Genomic DNA, 26083 nt, shown 5'->3' with positions numbered 1-26083 from the left:
CCCATGACTAGGCTAGAACCTAAACTGGGGGCTTGCTGGGTGACACAGCTCAAAGGGCCAGAAGGATGTGTTTCGTGCTGTATCTCAATAAAATAAAAGTGTTTCACTTCGAGAAAGCAATATTATATTGTGTACAGCAGAAAAACCACAACCAGTAGTGTGATGAGTGACCCATTTTATTTACTTATGTTGGTTGACTGAACACTGACAAAATGCTCTACTCCTCCCAGCTTGTGACATTTCATCAAATAACAGTATGAACCCTAGCACCATACTGCCCTTTGAGCTTCTGAAATCAACAAAATCTCAAACTCCATTACAAGTACCGGTCTCTACTCCAACTTCAGACATATTTTGCTTATGGAAAAAGTCACAATGCTATTGATTTTATGACTTGATTCCAACATTTGTCTGTATATATTTTGCTTTCTATTCCAGAGGTGGTGGTGAGTTGGGTTTAAACTGGCACAAAGCTGGTCGGTTAGATAAGAAGCACATTGGCATAGAAGACTTGCAGGCTTGTCTGTGCTGCTTGCACACGATGGGATATTCCAACCCGAGGCAGACAGCACTCACAGCAAGTAGTGCAGGTGGACTCCTTGTTGGAAGCTTGTGCAACACATCACCTGATTACATCAGAGCTGTTGTTTTACGAGTAAGTTGAGAGCTAGTAATACTCTTAAACTTAGTTTCAAAAAGATTGTGTAGGTAATTACTGCATGAGGTGCTGATGGATCTCCTGAAGTACTGTTAAATGCAACCCATGGTTCCCCTTGTCTTTGAGTTTCCAACAAGTTATCTTCCCTTCTCTTTTTCTTTCTCACTGTCTCTCTCTAGGATTTCTGATTTGTGCTGGTTAATAAGTAATAATCATGCTAACAGAAAGAATGTAATCAGAATGGGGGAGAACATTTGCAAACTTGAGTGATGGGTGTGATCCACTAAAGAATTGGTGATTTAAGAGGCAAAGGTCATCAACAAGAAGCAAAGGGGACACTACATTTTCTGTCTTGTACTTTCTTTCCTCTGCTTGTTCATCCCCCTCATTCTTCTTATCTTAAAATAAGCCAACAGCTGCAATGTCATACAGTGGACAATTTGTTCATGGAGGGAACCAATTCTTCTGTGAATTTCAGCTTGCTTGTCAAAACGAGCTGCAAACACACAAGACGTCTGGATCCCAGCCCTGGCCTAAGACCTGCATGTGTTCCTGACCCTGATGTCAACGCTGGCTGCTCGCTGACTATTGATATTTCACCATTTGCCAGCGTTGGACATCAACTACAGCTCAATGGCAAACAGGATTCACCACAGGAGAAGAATCTGGAGAAACACACTTTTTCTTTTTCAACCTACACTTCTTTGAGCTAACATCTTGATGCAGAGAGGGATCGTGCAATCCATCTCTATAGCTCCCCTGAAGGTGGTTGCACTGTTGTGTTCAGCAAAAAGAGTGGTGGGCAGCTTGAATGTGCTGCCAGCAGTGGTAATGGAAGCAAATATGATAGAACTGTTTAAAAGGATTTTAGATAGGAACATGAATGTATATTTTTTTTTAAATGCAGGGATAGGAACATTGTGTAGGCTGAAGGAATTAGTTTAGTTAGGCATGTAATTACTAGTTTAATTTGTTTGGCACAACATTGTGGGCTCAAGGGTCTGTTCCCCTGTTGTACTTTGTTCAGTTCCGATTATACATAGCCAGCCACCACAGGCACGCAGATCAATACGATGGCAAGTTGGCTGATTCTGAGGACATGGTGTATTGTTGTTAGTGGAAGGGTGAACTGAAATTTTCAAGATGGAACAATCCCTTTTAGTGTACTGAAAATGGAATAGAGAAGACGAGTCTGGTGACAACAATGTGGGAAATACTGGCTGATCAGTTTTACATGAAAGTTGACAGGGTCGAAAGTGAGGACAGGGACCCTATTCTATTTCTGGGAGTAAGGTGTGCAGAACTTAAGAAGTCCAACACCCATAGTTTTTGGTAATGGATTACTTAAGCTCCTTGTTATTAATTGCAGGACTTTGCTAAACGTGTCTTCGTGTTAAACAATTCCTTCAATTGAACTCTCTCGCCAGATCATGGGTTCAGCTGTAGGCACTCACAAGGACCCAAGCTACACCTGCTGTTTTGAGAGTTACAAGAAACAATCTTTGATCCAGTCCTACTCAGCTGGTTTTCCAGTATATCAATGACTGCATTGCTGCTTCCCACTGCACTCCATTCAAAATAGGACATTTTCATTGCTTTTGCTGCCTGGTTTCACCCTGCTCTCACCTTCATATGGTGAGTCTCTAACCCTACCATTTACTTCCCTTTCTAATTCTGTCTGCCTCCATTTTGGGGAATAGGCTTGCACAAAAGTTAATTACATGCCTAGAGACTCACACAGTTATTCTGGTTATATCTCCAAATGCCCTGAATCCTATAAAGACTCCACTCTATTTTCACAGTTCAGCTGTCTCTATCACACTTTCTTTGATGATGAAACTTTCTCCATGTCTTCTTCCTTCATTGCAAGCTACCATTGTTGATGGAGCCTTTGACTGTACTACATCTGTTGACTTTCAGCTCATCTGATTTCTGTACTTCAGCGTGTATTCACAAAATGGAGTTCAACCTAGATAAGTGTGAGGTGGTTCGTTTTGGTAGGTCAAATATGATGGCAGAATATAGTATTAATGGTAAGACTCTTGGCAGTGTGGAGGATCAGAGGGATCTTGGGGACTGAGTCCATAGGACACTCAAAGCAGCTGTGCAGGTTGACTCTGTGGTTAAGAAGGCATACGGAGCATTGGCCTTCATCAATCGTGGGATTGAGTTTAAGATCCGAGAGGTATTTTTGCAGCTACATAAGACCCCACTTGGAGTACTGTGCTCAATTCAGGTTGCCTCACTACAGGAAGGACGTGGAAACCATAGAAAGGATGCAGAGGAGATTTACAAGGACTTTGCCTGGATTGGGGAGCATGCCTTATGAGAATAGGTTGAGTGAACTCAGCCTTTTCTCCTTGGAGCGACGGAGGATGAGAGGTGACCTTATAGAGGTGTACAAGATAATGAGAGGCATTGATCGTGTGGATAGTCAGAGGCTTTGTCACAGGGCTGAAATGGCTAGCATGAGAAGGCATAATTTTAAGGTGCTTAGAAGTAGGTACAGAGGAGATGTCAGGGGTAAGTTTTTTACGCAGAGAGTGGTGAGTACATGAAATGGGCTGCCGACGGCAGTGGTGGAGGCGGAAACGATAGGGTCTTTTAGGAGACTCCTGGATGGATACATAGAGCTTAGAAAAATAGAGGGCTATGGGTAAGCCTAGGTAGTTCTAAGGTAAGGACATGTTTGGCACAGCTTTGTGGGTCGAAGGGCCTGTATTGTGCTGTAGGTTTTCTGTGTTTCTGAAACCACATGAGCTGGAGAGCAAGTAAGAGATAGCAACGACGGGAAGTGAGATCAATCCAACCCAATCACCTGACACTGAGTTTAAATTTTATATCTGTTTAGTTATTGGTGTGTTGTTAGACCAGTGGTGAGAAAAGGCAGATATTTGGTCTTGCTGATAAATCAACAGTTTCGTAGAGGCATTTCCTTGAACATTATGCCTGTGATCTACTGTTGAGTGGGGTGGAACAGAAATTTTGTATATAGGATTCTCTTTGTTGTCAATTGTCTGTTAATACATTATTGAGCTGCTGACTGCATCAGATTTTTTTATGATCCACAGGCCCCTTTCCTTGATGTTCTCAACACCATGCTGGACTCTTCATTACCACTCACCAATGAAGATCAAGAAGAATGGGGAAACCCTCTGTCTGACCAAAGACTTTTCAAGTACATTCAAGCTTATTGTCCATATCAGAATATTAAGCCACAGGTAAGTTCAAATGAAGTGTCTTTGATCTGAAATATTAACTCTGTTTTCACACGTTTCCTGGAATGTTGCCAGCATTTTCTGTTTTTAACTTGGTTGCTGGAAAAATGAAGTTTTGATTTTTTTTTTTGAAGTAAGCCTCAATCTTATACTATGTCTCAGATTTTCTCAAGGTAAAGTCAAGTAATCCAGGATAAACTTTAAATGCTTGCATTCAAATCCTAGTCTCAAATGACTAGTGTCATTCAACTCCTTCCCTTAATACCAAAGGCAAGTGTGCAATGAAATACAGTAAATGCTTTTACTGGAGGATACCAAGTCCTTTAGTTATAAAGTAACCAGTGGGATGTTACTGTGGTCAAAGTCTGCTTTTGACAGTCACTATTGAACTCTGATACAAACAACTCCAAAATCATAATGTTTCTGGCATCTTGCTGTAGATGAATGACTTCATTTCACTTTTGATGAGCATGCAACATTCTTACACCTACATTTCCATAACAGATTGACTTGGGTGAGTAATTCATGCAAATTAGTTAAAACGCTAAAGTAATCATTAACTGAATTGATTTTTGTTTCCAGATTTAGTAATCCTTAGAACAGCAGGCATCTTTAATAATTGCAAACAATTTTTAACCTAGGTTCCATAAATAATTTAAATATCTTTGGAGAGAACTTGTGGACAATGTGATGTTAGATTTTATGCAACCCACACAAAAAGGATAAATTTCTGTTACTAGGAATAATTTTGTGAACTGAGTAGACTTGACTTACTTTCTACTAGGCATAGCGCAAACTGAAAGTCTGGCAGGGATACAATAGATGGCTATCCGCAAATGACCAGGGAAAGTTTAAATTGTCTTTTGATATCCTTGATATTGTTTTAGTTAGGATTCGACAAGGTGGTTCATGGTAGGCTCATCCAGAATATTAGAATGGATGGGATCCATGGTGATGGTCATTTGGATTCAGAATTGACTGGCCCATAGAAGACAGCTTAGTGGTCAATAGGTTTTATTCTAGCTGATGTCCGTGAATGGTGGTGTTCAGAAGGGATCTGTACTGGGACCTCCTGCTGTTTATGACTTTAATAAAATCATGAATGAGTGGGTTAGCAATATTTTCTGATGACACAAAGATTGGTGCATTGTGATAGTGTAGAAGATTGTAAAAGGATCTACAAAGGATGTAGATCATTTGCAAGTATGGGAAAAGAATCTGGTAGAATCTCAGGTGGTAATGAGAAGGCGTACAGGAGTGAGATATGCCAACTAGTGGAGTGGTGCCGCAGCAACAACCTGGCACTCAACGTCAGTAAGATGAAAGAGCCGATTGTGGACTTCAGGAAGGATAAGACGAAGGAACACATACCTATCCTCATAGGGGGAATCAGAAGTGGAGAGAGTGAGCAGCTTCAAGTTCCTGTGTGACAAGATCTCTGAGGATCTAACCTGATTCCAACATATCGATGTAGTTATAAAGAAGGCAAGACAGCAGCTATATTTCATTAGGGGTTTGGAGAGATTTGGCATGTCAACAAATACACTCAAACTTCTATAGTTGTACCATGGAGAGCATTCTGATAGGCTGCATCACTGTCTGGTATGGAGGGGCTATTGCACAGGGCCGAAAGAAGCTGCAGAAGGTTGTAAATTTAGTCGGCTTCATCTTGGTTACTAGCCTACAAAGTACCCAGGACATCTTTAGGGAGCGATGTCTCAGAAAGGCAGCATCCATTATTAAAGACCTCCAGCACCCAGGTTATGCCCTTTTCTCACTGTTACCATCAGGGAGGAGATACAGAAGCCTGAAGGCACACACTCAGCAATTCAGGAACAGCTTCTTCCCCTCTGCCATCTGATTCCTAAATGGACATTGAATCTTACTACACTACCTCACTTTTTTAATATATTATTTCTGATATATGCATGATTTTTAATCTATTCAATATATGTATACTGTAATTGATTTACTTATTATTCTTATTTTAACTTTTTTAATATACAGTATTTCTGTTTTTTCACATTTTTAAATCAATTCAATATACGTAATTGATTTACATGTTTGTTACGCAAACAACAGGAATTCTGCAGATGCTGGAAATTCAAGCAACATACATCAAAGTTGCTGGTGAACGCAGCAGGCCAAGCAGCATCTATAGGAAGAGGCGCAGTCGACGTTTCAGGCCGAGACCCTTCGTCAGGACTAACTGAAGGAAGAGTGAGTAAGGGATTTGAAAGCGGGAGGGGGAGATGCAAAATGATAGGAGAAGACAGGAGGGGGAGGGATAGAGCCGAGAGCTGGACAGGTGATAGGCAAAAGGGGATACGAGAGGATCATGGGACAGGAGCTCCGGGAAGAAAGACGGGGGGGGGGTGACCCAGAGGATGGGCAAGAGGTATATTCAGAGGGACAGAGGGAGAAAAAGGAGAGTGAGAGAAAGAATGTGTGCATAAAAATGAGTAACAGCTGGGGTATGAGGGGGAGGTGGGGCCTAGCGGAAGTTAGAGAAGTCAATGTTCATGCCATCAGGTTGGAGGCTCACTCTTCCTTCAGTTAGTCCTGACGAAGGGTCTCGGCCTGAAACGTCGACTGCGCCTCTTCCTATAGATGCTGCTTGGCCTGCTGCGTTCACCAGCAACTTTGATGTATGTTACATGTTTGTTATATTTTTTTTCTCTGCTAGATTATGTATTACATTGATCTGCTGCTAAGTCAATAAATTTCACGTCACATACCGGTGATAATAAACCTGATTCTGATTCTGAGAAACAGCAGAGTTTAATCCAGGCAAAGAGAAGGTGTTACACTTTGGAAAACAAAATGTAAAGACAAAGTACACAGTTAAGAGCACAAACAGTATATTGTGGATATACTGTATAGGTGGATTTTGTATCCAAATCCATAGCTACTGAAAGTGGCTGATGGAGTGGAAAAGGTGCTATATGGCATGCTTGCCTTTGTTAGATAAGGTACTCTGTTTAGAAGTCAGGAAGTTGTCTTGTAACTATAAAACTCTGGTTGGGCCACAGCTGGAGTATTACATTTAATTCTATTCACTCCCATTAGAGGATGCAGAGGCCTTCGAGAGGGTGCAGAAGAGGTTATCAGAATGCTGACTGGATTAGAAGTCACGTACTATAAGGAGATGTGGGGTGGGGGGGGAACAGGGTTGTTTTCTTTGGAGTAATAGAGGCTGAGTGGAGACCTGATAGAAGTTTAAAATGATTAGAGGCATAGATAGAACAGATGACTGGGGTCTTTATCCTAGTGTCGAAATACTAAAGAGCATGCATTTTATGTGAGAGGGAGCTAAGTCCAAAGGATATGTGCAGGGCAATTTTTGTTTTACAGAATGGTGAGTACCTGGAATATGCTGTCAGGGTTGGTGCTGAAGGCAGGTATAATAGGGATGTTTCAAGAGGCTCTTGGGGAAAGAATGGAGGGAAATGGATCATGTGAAGGCAGAAAAGATTAATTGGGCATTATTAGCTTGATCATTTTGGTGCAATATCATAAGCCGAATGGTGCATTTCTGTGCTGTATTGTTCTATAATTAATCTGTTATATGGAATTATTTTGCTTCCAGCAGTAATATTGTTCTCCAGGTGGAAAAACAAAATTCATTTGATGGAAATACGTTCAATGGCACTGGACCTGATAGTGGAAAGATGTCCATTTCTGAGCATAGGTGCACTGTTCAGCTAAAGTGTTTTCATCTTGGGTGTTTGGATATAGCTCTCTCATACCGTAGGATTTAATGACTGTTCCAAATAAACCCATACCTGATAGAATTGGAGAATACATACTGAACCTTTCTGTATCCTGTTTGTATTGGAAGCTAGAACTAGTAGCATTGTTTAAAAGATGCATACGTGGATGCTGCCTGGGTTAGAAGGCATGTTGGGGGGGGGGGTGGAAACGGGTGTTGTCTTCCATGGAGCAGCAGTAGCTGAGGGGAGACGTGATAAAAGTTTATAAAATGATTAGAGCAGATGACTGGTTGACCCCAGGGTTGAAATATCTAATACAGGTTTCCCCCGCCATCCGAAGGTAGAACATTCCTATGAAATGGTTCGTAAGCCGACATGTCATAAAGCGAAGAAGCAATTATCATTTATTTATATGGGAAAATTTTGTGAGCGTTCGCAGACCCAAAAATAACCTACCAAATTATGCCAAATAACACATAAAACCTAAAATAACAGTAGCATATACTAAAAGCTGAAATGATATGATAAATACACAGCCTATATAAAGTAGAAATACTTTTCCACAATCATTACTGAACTGTTCTCTGTAGCGATAATCTCACACAAGCACCGTCAGCAGAAAATCTCACACAAGTGCTGTTGGCAAAAATACGGCGCAAGTGCTCTCCAGTAACCTTTAAGCTATGAAGCTGCCAAATCATAACACATTAAAATACACAGGCTATATAAAGTAGAAATAATGTATGTACAGTGTAGTATCACTTACCGGAATTGGTTCAGCACCGAGCACACTGATGATGGTGTGTTAGACTGAGTCGTTGCAGGCTGGGTGGTGCAGTGGCCCCCACCCTCCAGGCCACCGAGTGATACATTGCCGCGAAGCATGCAGGGATCCAGCGGTAGCCGGGAGGCACACAGCACATCTTGAAAAAAGCCGAAACAAACATGCTAATTAATTAGGTGCCGCCCGGCACGTAATTGTCAGCCCAGATCAGTGCCGATTTCCGATTGTGTCGTCTCTGATCTGGGCCGAAAATTACTTGTTGGCAGCACCTAATTAATTAGCATGTTTATTTCGGCTTTTTTCTTAAAGATGTGCTGTGTGCCTCCCGGCTACCGTTGCATTTTCCGTGAATCGGTATCTGTCCGTGGCCTGGGGATTGGGGTGGTGGGACACTGGGGTGTCATCTCGTCATCGTCTGTTTACATTAGAGCAGGCAGCTCATCTTCTTCTATTTCTGCCGGCTTCGATGTCGAAGGTCGAGGTTTGTCGTCTGCTGTGGCTGATGTGGAAGGCTTGCTTGACTGCTGAGCCTCGCGCATTTTTCTATCACACAGTTCTTTGTAAGGACTCAAACCATCCTGCAAATATCCCCTAAACCGACGTACCCTTTCAAAATTAAAGTCGTACTTTATCATTACTCATTTGGTTTCGATTGTTATCCTTTTTTCTTCCAATTGCATCAGCTCTTCATCTGTCAGTTCTTGGTCATGGGATGCCAAAACCTCTTCAACATCATGTTCGTCAGCTTCCACAAGCCAAACTCACATTGTCCTTACTGAAACGTTTAATTATGTCTAGTTTTACGCTAAGTGTAACACCCTTACGAGCTCTTCTAGGCTTTTCCGATACCTTAGAACTCATCTTGCAAATGGCTGCTCACAGGCATGTGTTTAAGCAATGTCGGCTAGAATGCAGTTCCGAATCCGGGGGAGAGCGGCTGCTCGGGGCGCGTGCTGCCTTTTGTCGCACGCTGATTTTTTATCGCACGCTGCTTTTTTTTTGTAACAGTGAAAACACCTTCTGAAAGCGAAAACGGGATACTAATGTAGGTCTTTTGTAACAGTGAGGTTTCGTAAAGCGAATATTTGAAAAGCCGGGGACACCTGTACTACTCTTTGTACAACAGTGAAGGCCTGTCATAGCAACATACCATTGTCCTTGCGTATTACTGTGCAATTATTTTAAACGTTCCCGTGCATGCTCAGTTTTACTTTTGAAGTAAATCAGAAGTAAATATTATTGTGAAAATAAGTTTTTAATAAAACTAAGTTTGTAAATTAGGTATGTAAGAATTATTAAAATGCCTCATAACTTTCACAGCTAGTAATTTTTTTTGGTGTTTGGGGGTCAAGGCTTTGCAATGAACTGCCTGACACCCAGTTGTTTGTGTACATATATATTTCGAAGTTAAGTCTTTTGCTTGACTTTTTTTTTACAGAATTATCCCTCTGTATTCATCACAGCTTACCAAGGTGATCAGCGTGTACCACTGTCTGGCTTGTTAAAATATACAAACAAACTACGAAATGCTGTGGCCGATAATAAGTGTATTACAACAGGTGAGTGCGGCTACCAACATGTCAGCCATGCCTTTAGGTTGTTTCTGCTGGTTATATAGTGCACGTGCCCACCAGATAGCTATAACAACCTGCACTTATACAGGACTTTCCCAATAGTATACTTTGTGTGGAATCAACGTATGGGCAACTGCATGATCATTGGGATATCACTGGTTGTGAGCTATTGGTTACACTACCAACTGGGACGGCAACGTCAGGAATTTGTGCTCTCATGTTGCAGATCATATCAGTGAAAGTTCATGTAGTCTTTAAGTGGTGAAGAACTCATTAACATTCACCACCTAATATCTTACTTGTCTGTAACTAAGGCAATTCTGCAATAATATCCGGAGTCAGTAAAACTAGAGTTAAAAAAATAGAGGCAGGGTAGGCCAACCAGCCCATCAAGGTGCTTCACCATTCAGTAAGTTCATAAGTGAGCCAACCGTAGCCTCAACACCACATTCCAGCTCTCTTCCCCCAAAGTCATGGCCTTGCCCCTGATATCTCTTATTGTCCACCTACACTGCTGCTGGGTTGAAAATTACAAAAAGCCATAATTCCCTGAGAGAAGAAATTCCTTCTCATCTCCATCTGGCGATCCCTTATTCTGAAACTACGCCCGCTAATTCTAATTGCCTCAGCCAAGGGAAACATTTTCTTCGCATCCACCATGGCAGTCCCCTTCAGAACACTGTGCTCCAATATGATCTCCCCACATTGATCTATACTCTAGTGAGAAGACATTGGAACTGAGGGGGAAAAGTAATGTCAGAGTTGTGAAACACATAGGCCTATGGCCTATCTTTCCATGTTGGCCTTTTTGCCTATCTGCACTGATTCTATTGTACTGTATCTGTATCCTTTAAACCTTGTCCAATCAAACATCTGTCTAAAATATTTATACAGCACAGAAATAGGCCATCTGGCCCACCTAGTCCATGCTGGCCAAAATCCCCATCTAAGAAAGGCCCACTTGCCTGTGTTTGGTCCATATCCCTCTAAACTTCCCTATCCATGTACCTGTCCCTGTGCCTTTTTAAATGTTAACGTACCTGCCTCAACCACTTCTGGCTGTTTATAACATATACTGACCACCCTCTGGGTGAAAAAGTAGTGCAATGTCTCTTAAACATTGTGATTGTATCAGACTCTGCCACCTCATCTAACAGCAAATTCCATATATAAATCACTCTGGTTTAAAAAAACTTTCCACTTAAATCCCATTTAAAACTCCTTACCTCCACAGATAACACTTGAATGACTTGCTGAATTCCTCGACCAGTTTGCTTTTTGCCTGATCTATTCCTAATGTAATCAGTCAGATCACCCCTCCACATCCTTAGCTCCAGGGGGCAAGCAGAACTGCACACAATTCTCTAAATGTAGTCTAATCAGTAATTTGTAAAGTTACAGCATGATGTCACAGGTTTTATATTGTATGCTTGAAGCACCTTCAATAACTCCAAAAGATTGAGGTTTGGTAAAATACTGAAAGACTTTTATTCGCTGTACAATACGACCTCCACGGTAAGTGTCTGCCCCCGGACTGAGGGGGAGGGGCAAGGCGAAACATACAGGACTCTGTGGGAGGAGCCACGGGGCAGTCAGCAGAGGGGCATGTCCAGACAGTTAACCCAGTTACAACATATATATGGTTTACCACATTCACCCCTCCTTTTTTTAAAAAAGAGTCCCGCGGGGTGAAGTGACTGACAATATTTAGAAAAAGTATATTTACAGGTTAAGTCTATCAGGCGGTCGAGTCCATCGCTGTGACCTACGTAGCACCGGTGATGGCGGTTGTGCTGGCTCCGGCCTGACTTGAGGTGCCAGCACGTTAGGCGTTGTTAATCTCTCGTGCGTGTGCGTCGCGCCCGGTATGGGAGTGTCGTGTGGTGTCTGTGTAGGGCTTGGAGTGTGCGGTGACTCGTGGGTACATACATTGGTGGTTATGGGGTCAATAGTCACCACGGAGTGTTCAGGGTAGGGGCCCGGTACTCCTGTGGGCGCCAGGTCGTGGATGGAGACCGTGTCCTCCCGCCCATCAGGTAAAACCACATAGGCGTACTGGGGGTTCGCATGAAGTAAGTGAACCCTCTCGACCGTCGGGGAGTATTTATTGCTCCTCGCATGTTTCCGGAGCAGCACTGGCCCCGGGGACGTCAGCCAAGTTGGTAGGGTGGACCCAGAGGTCGACTTTCTGGGAAAAGAAAAGAGCCGCTCATGAGGGGTGGCATTGGTGGCTGTGCATAACAGGGAGCGGATGGAGTGGAGTGCCTTGGGAAGGACCTCCTGCCAGTGGGAGACCGGCAGTCCCTTTGACCTGAGGGCTAAGAGTGTGGCTTTCCACACCGTGCCATTCTCCTTCTCCACCTATCCATTCCCCCGGGGATTACAGCTCGTGGTCCTACTGGTTGCAATTCCCCTAGCCAGTAGGTATTGGCGCAGCTCGTCACTCATAAACGAGGACCCTCTGTCACTGTGGATATAGCATGGGTTTCCGAACAGAGTGAAGAGCTTGCGCAGGGCTTTTATAACTGATGTGGTAGTGGTGTCGGGGCAGGGGATGGCGAAGGGGAACCGCAAGTACTCGTAGATAATGTTAAGAAAGTACACATTGCGGTCAGTGGAGGGAAGGGGGCCCTTAAAGTCAACACTCAGTCGCTCAAAGGGGCGGGTGGCCTTGATGAGTTGTGCCTTTTTGGGTCGGTAGAAGTGCGGTTTGCACTCTGCGCAGACTTGGCAGTCCCTGGTCATCGTCCTGATCTCCTCAAGGGAGTAAGGCAGGTTCTGGGCTTTCACGAAGTGGAAAAGCCGGGTGACCCCCGGGTGGCAAAGATCTACATGTAAGGCGTATAGCCGGTCAATCTGCACGCTGGCGCATGTTCCCTGGGCTCGGGCATCGGAGGGCTCATTGAGCTTCCCAGGCCTATACGTGATGTCATAGTTGTAGGTGGAGAGGTCGATTCTCCACCTCAGAATTTTATCATTTTTGATTTTGCCCTGCTGTTGGTTATTAAACATGAAAGCGACTGAGCGCTGGTCAGTCAGCAGGGTGAACCTTTTGCTGGCGAGATAGTGCCTCCAGTGCCTTATAGCTTCCACTATGGCCTGGGCCTCTTTCTCCACCGCAGAGTGCCGAATTTCAGGGCCTTGAAGGGTACGGGAGAAGAACGCCACCGGTCTTCCCGCCTGGTTGAGGGTAGCAGCCAGCGCAAAGTCGGAGGCGTCACTCTCTATTGGAAGGGAATGGCCTCATCCACCGCATGCATTGCTGCTTTGGCAACGTCCCCTTTTATGCAGCTGAAGGCCGCGCGGGCCTCGGCTGAGAGGGTGAATGTGGTGGATTTGACCGGGGGCGGGCCTTGTCTGCGTAGTTAGAGACCCATTGCACAACCGCCGTTGCCGATGCAATCACCACCGGTGCTACGTAGATCACAGCGATGGACTCGATCACCTGATAGAGTTGACCTGTAAATATACTTGTTTTAAATATTGTCAGTCACTTCACCCTGTGGGACTCTTTTTTTTAAAAAAAAAGGAGGGGTGAATGTGGTAAACCATATATATGTTGTAACTGGGTTAACTGTCTGGACACGCCCCTCTGCTGACTGCCCCTGTGTCTCCTCCCACAGATTCCTGAATAAAGGTGATTCCTCCTTGCCCCTCCCCCTCAGTCCGGGGGCAGACACTCAACATGGAGGTCGTATTGTACAGCGAATAAAATTGAAGCCCCTTCAGTAACTCCAAAAGACTGAAGTTGGGTAAAATACTGAAAGGCTTTTATTCACTGTACCATACGACCTCCATGCTGAGTGTCTGCCCCCGGACTAAGGGGGAGGGGCAAGGCGAAATCACCTTTATACAGGAATCTGTGGGAGGAACCACAGGGGCAGTCAGCAGAGGGGTGCGTCCAGACAGTTAACCCAGTTACAACATATATATGGTTTACCACAATGCTTTATCTTTAACGGCAAGCAAGCTGTATTTCTCCTTCACCATCTTATTGTCATTTTCAGGGAACTGTGGACATGTACTCCCAAAATATGCCTTTCTTCACTTACATTCCATAGTTCCCTGCCATTTACTGTGTGTGTCCTGTCTGAGGCACCACAGTCGTGTAGCAGTTAGCACGATGCTATTACAGCTCGGGGCATCAAGAGTTCAATTCTGGCGTCTGCTATAAGCAAGTTTGTACATTCCTTCCCATGTGTGCATGGGTTTACTCCAGGTGCTCCAGTTTCCTCCCACAATCCACAGATGTACTATTTAGTAGATTAATTGGTCATTGTAAATTGTCCCATGATTAGACTAGGATTAAATCAGTGGGTACTAGACGGTGCAGAGAAGGGCCTGTTCCATGGTGTATCTCGAAATAAATAAATAAAATGAACAAATTTCCCACAATGCATTGCCTCTGGATTAAATTCCATCTGCCAGTGTTCTGCCCAACTTTCCTTCTGACGCATAATCTGCTGTAGCTTTGGACAACCTTCCTTGCTATCCACAACATCACCAACTTTTATGCCATCTACAAATTTATTAATAATACCTCCTACATTCACGTTCAAGTTGTGAATTGAAATCATGAAGAAAGGATCCTAGCACTTATCTCTGAAATATACTGCTGGTCATGGGCTTCCCATCAGAAAGACATCCTCCCATTAGTATCTCCTGCCTCCTATCACTGGTTCAGTTCAGGATCCAATTAGTTAGCTGGCCTTACAATATACCCTATTTCCCTCGAGCTTCCAGACCAGGCTTCCTTGTGAGAGCTTCTCAAATGCCTCAAGATATGGTATTACAGGAAGGATTCTATCACAGATAAAGCAGTGGCTGATGGGCAGGAGGTAAAGAGTGGGAATAATGGGAGCCTTTTCTGGTTGGCTTTCAATGACGAGGGGTCTGTGTGGAACTAATAGTTTTTATATTATACGTCAATGATTTGGATGACAAAATCGGCTTTGTTGCAAAGTTTGTAGACAATATGAAGATAGGTAGAGGGGCAAGTAATTTTGAGGAAGTAGGCTGCAAAAGGACTGAGACTGATGAGAATGGACAAAGAGGTGGCAGATGGAATACAGTGTTGGAAGTGTGTGGTCATGCATTTTGGTAGTAGAAATAAGTGTGAGAGAAAATTTCTAAATGGAGAGAAAATACAAAAAACTGAGATGCAAAGGGACTTGGGAGTTCTTGTGCAGGACTACCTAAAGGTTAACTTGCAGGTTAGGCCTGTGATGAGGAAGGCAAATGCAATGTCAGCATTCATTTCAAGAGGACTAGAACATAAAAGCAAGGATGTAATGTTGAAACTTTATAAAGCTCTAGTGCAGCCTCACTTAGAGTATTATGAGCAGTTTTGGGCTCCTTATCTTAGAAGGGATGTGCTGAAGCTGGAGAAAGTTCAAAGGAAGCTGATGAAAATGATTCCAGGATTGAATGGCTCATCATATGAAGAGCGCTTGATGGCCATGGGCTTGTTTTCTTTAGAATTCAGAAGAATGAGGGGTGACTTCATTGAAACCTATTGAATCGTGAAAGGCCTTGATAGACTGGATGTAGAGAGGATATTTCCTATGGTGGGAGAGTGTAAGACCAGAGGACAACCTCAGTATAGGGGGGGGTCCTTTTAGAACGGTGTCACGTACCCTGTGATGGGTTAAAGAACCAGCAGAAATGGAAAACACTTTGGAGTCCAGTATTGCTATTAGCTAATGGTATTTATTAGTAACTACACAATGCAGTAATATAAATATCAGATATATAAAGCAAGTTAGCAATGATTTTTTTAATATATATATATATATGTGTGTGTGTGTATAATGTATATATAGATATATACATACATACATATATAAATGTGTGTGTGTGTGTGTATGTATATATATATATATATATATATAAAATATATGTGTGTGTGTGGAAATATATGAAAACCAAGCTTCTTCGAGTTAGGGGTAAATAGATAGTCTTACAAAGGTGAGTAAAGTTCAGTTCAGTTCGTGATATTAAGTTGAGTAGTGATGGAGAGAGAGGGACAGATTTGAGTCTTCAGGTGAGCTAATGCCGTCAATTTTCCCGTTGTCCTCCGAAATCCTTTAGAAGTCACTGACTGTGACCACAACAAAGGGGACCCTTCTTCTGTGGTGGGATTATCAACCCAGGTGAGGGTTGGACACACGAATAACTCCCCACCAGTCACACCCTTTTCAGACTGCGAGAGCCACTGATTGATCCTCCCGATTGATCCTCCAAAACCCACCTTTTCTGTGGGCACAACAAAGCTCATTCAGTGTCCAAAACCATGTGTCTCCTGGTCTAACAGCTGACCTTCTATTTATCTCACCGTAAGAACTTGGAAGCTGCTAGTGTCCTTGCAAAAGTGTAAGCATGCTGCAGAAAAACCATAACACTATCTCAAAGCAGTCTTTGCCTCTCTTTCAATAAGGTGTCTGTGTTGGACACCTCTCTCTCGCTCTCTCTCTCTCTTTCTTTCTTTCCAAAAGCACAGTTCATAAGGGTAATTCAGGACCTCGTCACACGGAGACAAGCAATTTCTTTGGCCAGGGAGTGGTGAATCTGGAATTCTTTGCCACAGGAAGTGGTGGAGGCCAAGTCTTTATGTATATTTAAGGCAAAGGTTGATAGATTATTGATTGGTCAGGGTATGAAGAGATACAGGGAAAAGGCAGGAGATTGGGGATGAGAGAAGGATTGGATCAGCCATGATGAAATGGTGCAGCAGGCTCAATGGGTCAAATGACTTAATTCTGCTGTTGTGGTCCTATAGAGACAATGGTTACTGCCCTACCTTAATCAGTTTGTTTTGCTTTTAGAGTACACTAAAGTTAATGAATACTTCTTCAGGGTTCCTGGTGCTAGTAACTGACTTGAAGAGAAGAAAGTCACTGGAGTCATGGTGGGATTGGCAGCTGAGGTAAAAGCTGGACCACATTAAGCACATAAGGAGTAAAGTCATTGGGAGCCTGCTACTACAAGGGGATTGGTGTTCACATTACTAACTGGGGCTAATCAGATTTGGTATTCAATGGATATTTATGGTCAAATGCAAAAACACTTAATCTGTATTAATCATTTAAGGTGTAGTTCAGTCAGAAACTGAGTTACATTTGTATGTTATCTATTAGCATATTACATACTGATTCCAATGATGCTTAAATATGAATGAAAGCAAAATAGATTGTCTGATATATTCACGTAATGCTGCCATAATAGCTTCCCATTCCATCTGTTGTTCCATCTGCTCCTGATAGTTCAGCTCCAATTCCGCTCTGATTGCAATAACTGATAGTTAATAAAATTGAGTTGTTCCATAGGGTCTCTCTCATGCAACTTCTGATCTCATTATATATTCAAGAAACATACAAAATAGGTTTCTAGTCAATGAAGTTATTAAATTGTTAACAAATCTCTATTTTGGTTACCCAGAGGACAGTTGCATCGAGCAAAGATCCTGTTTGTTCTCCTATTTCAAACCCATTTCAGCACAGGTTTGGGTACGAAGCCTATTTGTAATAGATTGAATTTAATATCTAACCTACACAGCAAGTGGTCTCATCCAAGTTGTGTTGATTTTGAAAACCACAAGTTCTGTCTGATCAAATCTGTTCTGAAACTAAACACATCTTTCAAATTTTCTACTTTTTTCCTCAGTTTTTTAAGATAGCAATATTATATTGATCTCAGCTAGTCTATATGATAAATTCAAATAAGGTAATCTAATCAAATAAACTTAGTGTAAATGTAATGAAGTAGCTTAACAGAATTGTTAATTGTAATTGAAATTAAATCATTTAGAACAAATCAATTTTTCTGCAGTATATTATTAAATCAATTGTTGCAGTGAGATATTTGTTTCTCCACATTGTTTTCAGACAAAGGTGAATCACCGAGCATCATTTTGGATATCCGACCTGGAGATGATCATTTTGGTCCATCCAACTGGGAACAATCATTGCACGAAGTAAGTCTTTATTTGTTTTCTCTCCACAAGTGTTTCATCTTTCTGATCAATGAGAATTATTTTTACTATTCAGATCTAAAAAAGAAGGGACTAAATCCAGTAATTTTAAAAACTTAATCATTAAGATTCCTAGAGTAAAATTGTTCTGGTCATTTATTTAGAGCTTGGTGCACTAAAAGAATTCTGCTCAATCTGAAAAATTTTTTTGACCTACTAAGCATTTTCTCACAGATCTACTGTTAGCACTAGCTTTGCTTGTTTGGAACAATAAAAAATGTTTATTCTAATATCGGTGTACTGACAGCCTCCAAACCATGGCAAAATTGCGTTTGCTTCCATACTGGTGTAAGCATGTACGTAGTCAACTCTAGTAGAAAATAACATATCGTGACTCCAAAAACTACATGAAGTATTGTACTACTGCTTCACATTACCTGCTGAAAAAAGGGAAAATACAAACGTTCATTTATTGCAAGGACATTATTCAATTGTGGCAAAGGATGCAAGATAGATGCAGAAGGTTTATTATGTACATATATAAATGATAAATCTATTCTCATCTGCACAGCCTCTATTTACCTACTATTCAACTATCACTACTCCAATCTTAGTTCCATGCAGGGGTTCCCAACCTTATTTATGCCGTGGACCCCCAGGTTGGGAACTCCTGGTTCCCTGCTTTTCTCCATATCATTTTCAAAATTCTTATTAAATGTATATCCTTCTGATTGTCAAATGAAAACACTGTAGGTAATGACATTATAGGTTTAAAATTATGAGGGACATAAATAGGTTAGATAAATAGTCATTATCCAAGGATATGGGAATCTAAATCTAGTGTGCACAAGTTTAAGATGAGAGGGTTAAGATTTAAAGGGGAAATTAAGTGGAATTTTTTTTTCCACACTGAGTGTCAGCCAAATGTGCTGCTGGAGGTGGATACAATCAAAGCATTTTTTTTGAAAAAGCATTTGGAGAGATGCATAGGTAGGAAAAATTCAGAGGTTATGGATCAAAGGCAGGACAAGGGATGGGAGTAGATTGGCATCTTTGCCGCATGGAGGAGTTGGGCTGATGGATCTGGTTCCATGTTGTGTGACCACTTGATGCCACGAACAAATCAAAACAAGTTCACAGCATTTGTACAGTTGTGCAAATAAGTTATAACATTTTTTCAAACTTCTCGAACACTTAGTTGCTGATTTGTCAGACAAGTAGAAAAAAAAAAGCTCTTGGCAGTTATCTCCATAAACATTTCATAATTTGGGGTAAAAACTTGAATGCTTCTTTTAATTTTCAATTCTAAAGGGAGTTTTCATTTATAACCATAATCTTCATAAATTACGACTGAATTGGCAATAGTAGCCTGATAATAAAAGGTTCAACAATCAAAGGGAGCAATTTTTGAGCAAAAGGTACAAGGGTATACAGGAAAAATTTGTTTCACTCATTTACAAACTGAAATTCAGTGTCAGAAAGGGTTAAAGCTATTAAAAGGGAATTGGATAGGTATTTGAAGTGTGATTCCAACAGCATTTGATATTTTTAAATCTTGAATAGTTCTAAAGAAAAACTGGGATAGAAAAATGTTTCTAAAGCTGAGAATCTCATGAATAGGAAAAGGTGAATTATTTGTCAAAAAAGGGTTTGGTGAATCAGGATAAATGGTTTTTTTTGTGTGTGCAAAAGTCAAGAATAAGAAGTCAATGTAACAAATAGACGACCACATAAAAAATTCAAGCAATATGTTTTGCTGAAACACATTGTTTTAAGTAGGCCTTCATTAACGCCACACTGATTGAGGATCAGACCTGAAACATTTGTTTCCAAAGAGAAGTCAAGTATAATTATTTTCTTGTATTGCTTAGCTTTTTTGGATTTAATTTGACATTAAAACATTATCCAGTGCCTGTATTTAGATGATTCTGCTTTATCTGTTCTAAAGAATCTTAATATATGAAATTAACCCCATTGGGAAAATTTGGAGAATTTTGTAATTGTAATTAAACTGTGATATCTATATAGTTGAAATATACTTATGAAAATTATTTATTAGGTCACTCTACTTTTGTTTTATAGGTTGCCAGACATTACGCATTTCTATATAAGGAGCTGGAACTTGATCCATAGGCAATTTGTAATTGAGTATTTTCTTTGTAGTGCATACGGTCGGAGACATAAACAAGATATGAGATGACTGATTACCTTTTCTGGATTTTGAGTTTATTTTTGTTATTAGTAATTGTTTAATGCACATTGAATTGGTATATAGTTTACGTAGTATAGTTTAAATTTATAACTTAATTTTCATTTGTTTTATCTGAGATTTGAAGTAAAACATGAAGACAATATTGATGCCTTTTATTCACTCCTGTGTGCCATCTCTTGTGTCCTTTCATTCCAAGATGACTTTTGTTACATTTCCTTCATGAAAATTGTTTAAATACATTTCTGTAATAAATTGAAGAGCCTTCTGTAAATATTACCCAAGTTCTGTGCTGTCATCTTTGGCAGTTTTTTTATCTGTCATCACACATCTGATTGATGATGTGCTTGCACATTTAATAAAACACCCAACCTAAAGAACAAAGGTTACGAGGCAAGTAGAGGGAGGATTTATTGTACAACTTTTATTGGTCTTACTCTTTTGCAAATTCCTTTCAAAAGGGCAAATCAGTTTGATCAGGTTATGAACAATCATTCCACTAATAGACTATGCTTCCAGCTCCCAGTCAGATAAGCAGTTTTCAAAATAAAATGTGCTCAAAGTGGCAGTGGGTAGAAAGTAGGATTCAGCTAAGATCTTTGCTGGTACCACTGTTATTCATTTTTTTGATTTAATAGCTAAGATATAACAAACAATACTTTAATACAAATTTCCAGATGTCATCATATTAGAAAGCCTAATCGATTCCAGAAGAACTTCAACAGATTGTAAACACATAGCATTTTTCAGTTTAAATATATAATAGCTGATATTTAGAATTACATTTTTATTTTGCATTTTACTTGGAAATTTTACAGCAAAAATGTTAATTATGATGATACCAGAAGAACAAGATTACTTTTAGGAAAGTTGAACAGACTGGTTTTCAGCAAAAGAGATGGGTGTATTTATAAATCCATGAAAACATTTTGGCAGAGTGCTTCCATTTGTGGAGAGAAACAAAACTATAGGCTAGAAATGTCCAAGAAATCAAATACCAAATCCTGAAAGTACTTTAATCTCTAATATGGTACCAAGTCATGTTTACTACCACAGTAACAAAATATGTAGCAATCTTTAAAGCAAGACAATTAAAGAATCTGAGGGAATGTATGGAAGGTAATGTTAATTAGATTAAGTAAAAAGAGGCTTGAATGGATCATGGTTGCCAGGAATACACTGAAATGAGCTGAATAGCCAGATTCCGTACTGTATAATTAACATACCGTGCAACAGAAAGTGGGTAGGAAGCAAACTAAGTAAGATTGAATCTATGTATGTACTTCATAAGCCATTAATAACTTGGGACAGCATGCTTTTTAGACAAAAAATATCAGGTTATTTGGAAGCATAAAAGTTCACACAAGCCAATCAAAGTACTTCACGTCAAAAGACAAATCTGTGACCTTGAAAGAGTCTTGTTGGAAGGACCTTAAATTCTTTAGATTTCATGATTGTTCAAATTTGTTTAAAATATGATCTGGAACTGTTATAAAGGTTTGATGCTTATTGATTAAAAATCAAAAGCAAGACTTGATAATTTAGAATAAAGTCACAAAGTGACTCAGATTTAAATGGTAACTGATAACCTCATAGGCAAGGGTAAAATTACGCTTCTGTCTAGTTACAACCTTTAAATGTCAGCAGACACTGCAGATTTTAAGATATTGCAGGCCAATAGATAATGCTTAGGAAGGCTAAAGTTGCAGGTAAAGCAAGATAGAGCTATCAAAATTTAGATTTATATGATTATAACTTCTGTACCATGAACCCTTTATATTCAATAGTTTATGTAAAGCAACTACCGCTTTGGCTTAAAAACTGCAACTCTAAGTGTGAGATTTGAGAAGAGAATACATCAAATAACTAGCTCACTGACAACTTTGGAGATTAGGCAACCCATCAGTGTACACAGCTAAACCTATGAAGGGCAACTTAACTTACATTCCTTTGTTCAAGGGAAGCTGTCTTTCAATGTGAATTCTATTAACTACATCTTTCAAAAAACAGTCTATCATTTTTAAAATTTGGATTTACTTTGTTTATCAGTAGGTGGTAAAATGAAAAATTCATTCAGTGATTGTTTATTAAGTACAATACAGTTCTGATCAAGAAAACTCCTTACATCTGTTCCAAAGACCCAGTTTTTTTCCTCTTTATACAGTCAGCTGTGGATATACTCATTCAAGTGTGGCTGGAGTGCTTAAGAATTATCACCAATGCATTATTATTTGGGAAAAATCTATTAAAATTACGAGCAAACAAAACATTGACTGGGCCAGGCAGAAACTGAGTATGTGATGGTGAGTGACTCCTCAAAATTTTTCTTTATACTGCAGCAGACCTGAGAAGTGCAATAGAATAATCTCAGTTCCCTGGTGAACACAGCTCTAACTATACTTAAGAATCTTAACCATGAGACAACCCAGGAAACAGCAGCCTTTTAGGTTAGTACTATCCTGAACATTTGCACCCTCCAGCACCAGAAGGCTGGGCAATATGAACCTTGTGCTGTATATAAAATACATTACACTAGTATCTCCTTAATTCATCATACTTACTACCTAGGCCATGCACAGGAGGCAAATGGAAATGGCACCATCTACAAGTATTTTATGTAGGACACATGCTATTCTGACCTGGAACTGACAATTCCTTGATAGTCCCTGGACATAAATCCATTGTGTGCTGACTAAAGCCACAAAGGAGGTTGAGGCATCGAGGCAAGTGTGGAGAGTGAGCAGCAGCTACCTGTGTTTTGATCACTGAGGGTGGCTCTGCTATGCTACCACAGGGGGGAAAGCCTGCCGCTGTGCACGGAGAATGTTGCCGAGGTTTTCTACATTTTGAATGTGGACTCGGACTATAGACTTTCAGTCTGTAGTTTTTATATATTCTGTGTTTTTCGCCCAATCTATCTCTTTTTTTTTCTAGACGGAATATGAGGTGTTGCTCCTCCAACCTGAGAGTGGCCTCATTTTGGCCATAGAGGTGGCCATATACTGACATGTCAGGATGGGTTAGGAATTGAAATGGTTGGCCACCAGGAGAGCCTGCTTTTTTTGCAGAAGCAGCAACGATACTTGACAAAGCATCTCCCAATCTACATTGTACAATGTAGAGGAGACCATATTGGTAGCACAGTATAGAGTAGAGGACCCCAACAGATTTGTAGGTGAAACACTACCTAATCTGGAAGGGCTGTTTGGGGCAATGACTATAGGTGAGGGAGGAGGTGAATGGGCAGGTGTATCATCTCCTCCACTTGCAGGGATAAGAGCCAGAAGGAAGGTAAAGACGTGTTTAGTGGTCAGATTCCGCTGAATATGGCAGAAGTTGCAGGTAATGATACATTGGATGCAGAAGCTCATGAGATGGTAAGTAAGCCCAAGAGGAACTTTATCCCTGTTAAGGCGGCGGGCAGATGGGATGAGTGTGATTGTCTGGGAAATGGAGGAGATGGTGGAGGAAGGAAAACCCTGTTCGGTGAAGGAGGACATCTGGAAAGGAAAGCCTCATGCTGGCAGCAGGTGGGGCAGAGACAAAGGAACTGAGGAAAGGGAGTAAGCATTTTTACAGGACACAGGGTGGGAAGAGGTATGGTCAAGATAACTGTGCGAATTGGTGGGTTTATAAAAACGTCAGTTGACAGTTTGCCTTCCAGGAAATGGTGACAAAATTGAAAAAGGGGAGATAGGTGTCAGGAATGAACCAAGTGAATTTAAGGGCATGGTAGAAGTCGGAGGCAAAGTTGATGAATTTGACGAGCTCAGCATGTGTGCATGAAGCATCACCAATGCAGTCGGCAATGTAGCACAGGAATATTTGGGGAGCATTACCTGGAAAGACTTGGAATATAGACTGTTCCATGAAGCCAGTGAAAGTGCAGGCATAGCTGGGGCCTTTGTGGGTGCCCATGGCTGCAGTGAGTTTAGATAAAGTAGGAGGAGCCAAAAGAGAAATTGTTGAGGGTGAAGACCAGTTCAACCAGGTGGAGAAGGGTAGTGGTGGAGGTGAACTGGTTGGGTCTGTTGTAAGATATGTGTTAAGGGTGAAACTGAGGGGAAGGTCACAGTAAATAGTGAAAGAGATATTTTGAAGGAAGTTAATCAACAATACTTGAAAGAATGGAATGATTATAGTGCATCGTGTTTATAGTACCAAACAATTACATAACTGTTTTTGATTAGTCTCATTTCAATGAGGAATAAAATAGACTGAAGGAACTGAAACAGGGAATGATTTGAAACGTACGTAAAATTATGTAGCAATAATGTATACAGATAGGAAATGAAGGTATTGATCCGAGGTTGCAGGAGCTGGTCCTGGACCTGTATTGGAAAACAATTTCATCTGTTAGAACAATGCACTAATATTAGTGTGATTGGAGTTTATCATACAAGCTCAGCCAGAAGGGAATTAGATAGAAGACCAAGGTGAGAAGCTGCAGCAGAATTTAACAAGTTGAGGAAAAATTTACAGTTTAAGTTTCAATTATTTTCATTAATCAAAGTCAATTTTGTATAAAGTAATGCATTATTCCTTGTACGCCAAGTACTTTTGATTAACCTACAGAATATTTACTAAACTTTTTTTAAAAACTCAGCAGTTCTTGTACAGTAAACCAATTGTACTCAAATAACATGCTTTCTGTGAAATATAGCACTTATCTTTGAATTCTGCTTTACTGTGGACTGGATTATTTGTTTTGTATTCCAATACAAGACCTTCACCAGCACTAGTCATTAAGGATGCTGTCTGAACTATAGTACCACTTTTGTTAAGGTCAGTACCAAGTCTTACGGTTGCTTCTTTAGGAAGATATGGGACTTGGCTCCCCAGATTAACAGTTGAGGCTTTACCAAAATTTAGCACTATTAAGAAGACAGAATCCAAACCATCCAGTTCTCTCACATATGCAAACACATCTTCATCGTTAAAAATGTAACACATCCATCCCCTGTGAATTGGCAGTTCTTTCCGAAGACAGCTAAGTTTACGGTAGAGGGTCAACGTGGAATTCTGTTCTTCCTTTTCAACCTGACAAGATAATTCCATAAGAAATATTCCATGTTAGTGTTTAGAGCAGCATAATTAATAAATCTGCATGAATCACAAGTACACTAATAACACTGAAAGTGTAGATTATTGTGTAATATTTTCTTAATTATTCAATTCTGATCTTAGAAATGTAAATTCTTCAAACTCCAGGAATAAAGTTCAGGTTCTGTATTTCTATCACATGATTGGCTTTAGTATAAATAATATGAAGATTGGTCTCACTTACTTCAACGTTTACTGTGATATAGTTTGGATGGACAGGCAGCCAAGTTTTGTTTGCTGTGCTGAAGCCAGCATTGGCAGTGCTGTCCCACTGCATTGGTGACCGTTGTCGATCTGGATTTGCTGTCTGCAACAAGTGGATAGAACTTCAGCTACTTCATTATCTTAGACCCTTTTCTATATAAAAAAACATTTATAAATATTATCCAATCTCACTTAGATTTGTAGATTCTCTCGTAAATAGGAAATGAAAGCCAAAAAATTTCAGGGTATATCACAGTCCTAGCTAATATCGTCACCCATTTTCTATAACCAGAGGTCATGGGTTAAGAGTGAAAGGTGAAAAGTTTAAGGGGAACATGAGGAGAATCTTCAGTCAGAAGGTAATGAGTGTGTGGAATGAACTGCCAACAGAAGCGGTGCATGCAAGCTCAGTTTCAATGTTAAAGTGAAGTTTGGATACGTACATAAGTAGCAGGGGTATGGAGGGCTTTGGTCCCAGTGGGAGGAGGCAGTTTAAATGGTTCGTCACAGACTAACTGGGCCGAAGGGCCCGTTTCAGTGCTGTACTTCTCTATGACTCTAAGAACTTAGAAAGTTTAGTGTAGTTGTCAGGTTCGATGCAAACTTTAGATTTAAAGTTTGTTACCACTGATATTTAAAATTACACAATTG

At 40.7% G+C, this 26083-nt stretch overlaps 2 protein-coding genes across 9 annotated transcripts in view; one reads left to right on the top strand and one right to left on the bottom strand.

Annotated features, from left to right (window-relative positions):
• prepl (prolyl endopeptidase like) overlaps window positions 1–20492 on the top strand; it is a 58308-nt gene extending 37816 nt beyond the window's left edge. For 3 of the 8 annotated variants that reach the window (XM_063055662.1, XM_063055665.1, XM_063055667.1), the window contains exons 10-15: window positions 439–655; window positions 3730–3879; window positions 5959–6096; window positions 9812–9932; window positions 17831–17919; window positions 19999–20491. In XM_063055662.1, coding sequence (XP_062911732.1) covers window positions 439–655; window positions 3730–3879; window positions 5959–6096; window positions 9812–9932; window positions 17831–17919; window positions 19999–20049 — 766 coding nt within the window. In that variant the 3' untranslated portion in view covers window positions 20050–20491. Of the gene's footprint in view, window positions 1–438; window positions 656–3729; window positions 3880–5958; window positions 6097–9811; window positions 9933–16771; window positions 16873–17830; window positions 17920–19998 lie in introns of all 8 variants that reach the window. The other 5 variants (XR_010018892.1, XM_063055666.1, XM_063055664.1 and 2 more) reach the window with 5 other exon arrangements.
• A 36-nt stretch (window positions 20493–20528) lies between these two features.
• LOC134350454 (amino acid transporter heavy chain SLC3A1-like) overlaps window positions 20529–26083 on the bottom strand; it is a 32267-nt gene continuing 26712 nt past the window's right edge. Inside the window, exons 9-10 of the mRNA XM_063055668.1 lie at window positions 25413–25535; window positions 20529–25165 (exon numbers count right to left, since the gene is read on the bottom strand). Of these exons, the coding sequence (XP_062911738.1) occupies window positions 24728–25165; window positions 25413–25535 (561 nt within the window). The 3' untranslated portion in view covers window positions 20529–24727. The remainder of the gene's footprint in view (window positions 25166–25412; window positions 25536–26083) is intronic.

This window comes from Mobula hypostoma, chromosome 8 (genome assembly GCF_963921235.1).
Source record: "Mobula hypostoma chromosome 8, sMobHyp1.1, whole genome shotgun sequence".
Lineage (NCBI taxonomy): Eukaryota > Metazoa > Chordata > Chondrichthyes > Myliobatiformes > Myliobatidae > Mobula > Mobula hypostoma.
This window is presented reverse-complemented; position numbering and strand designations above follow the sequence as displayed.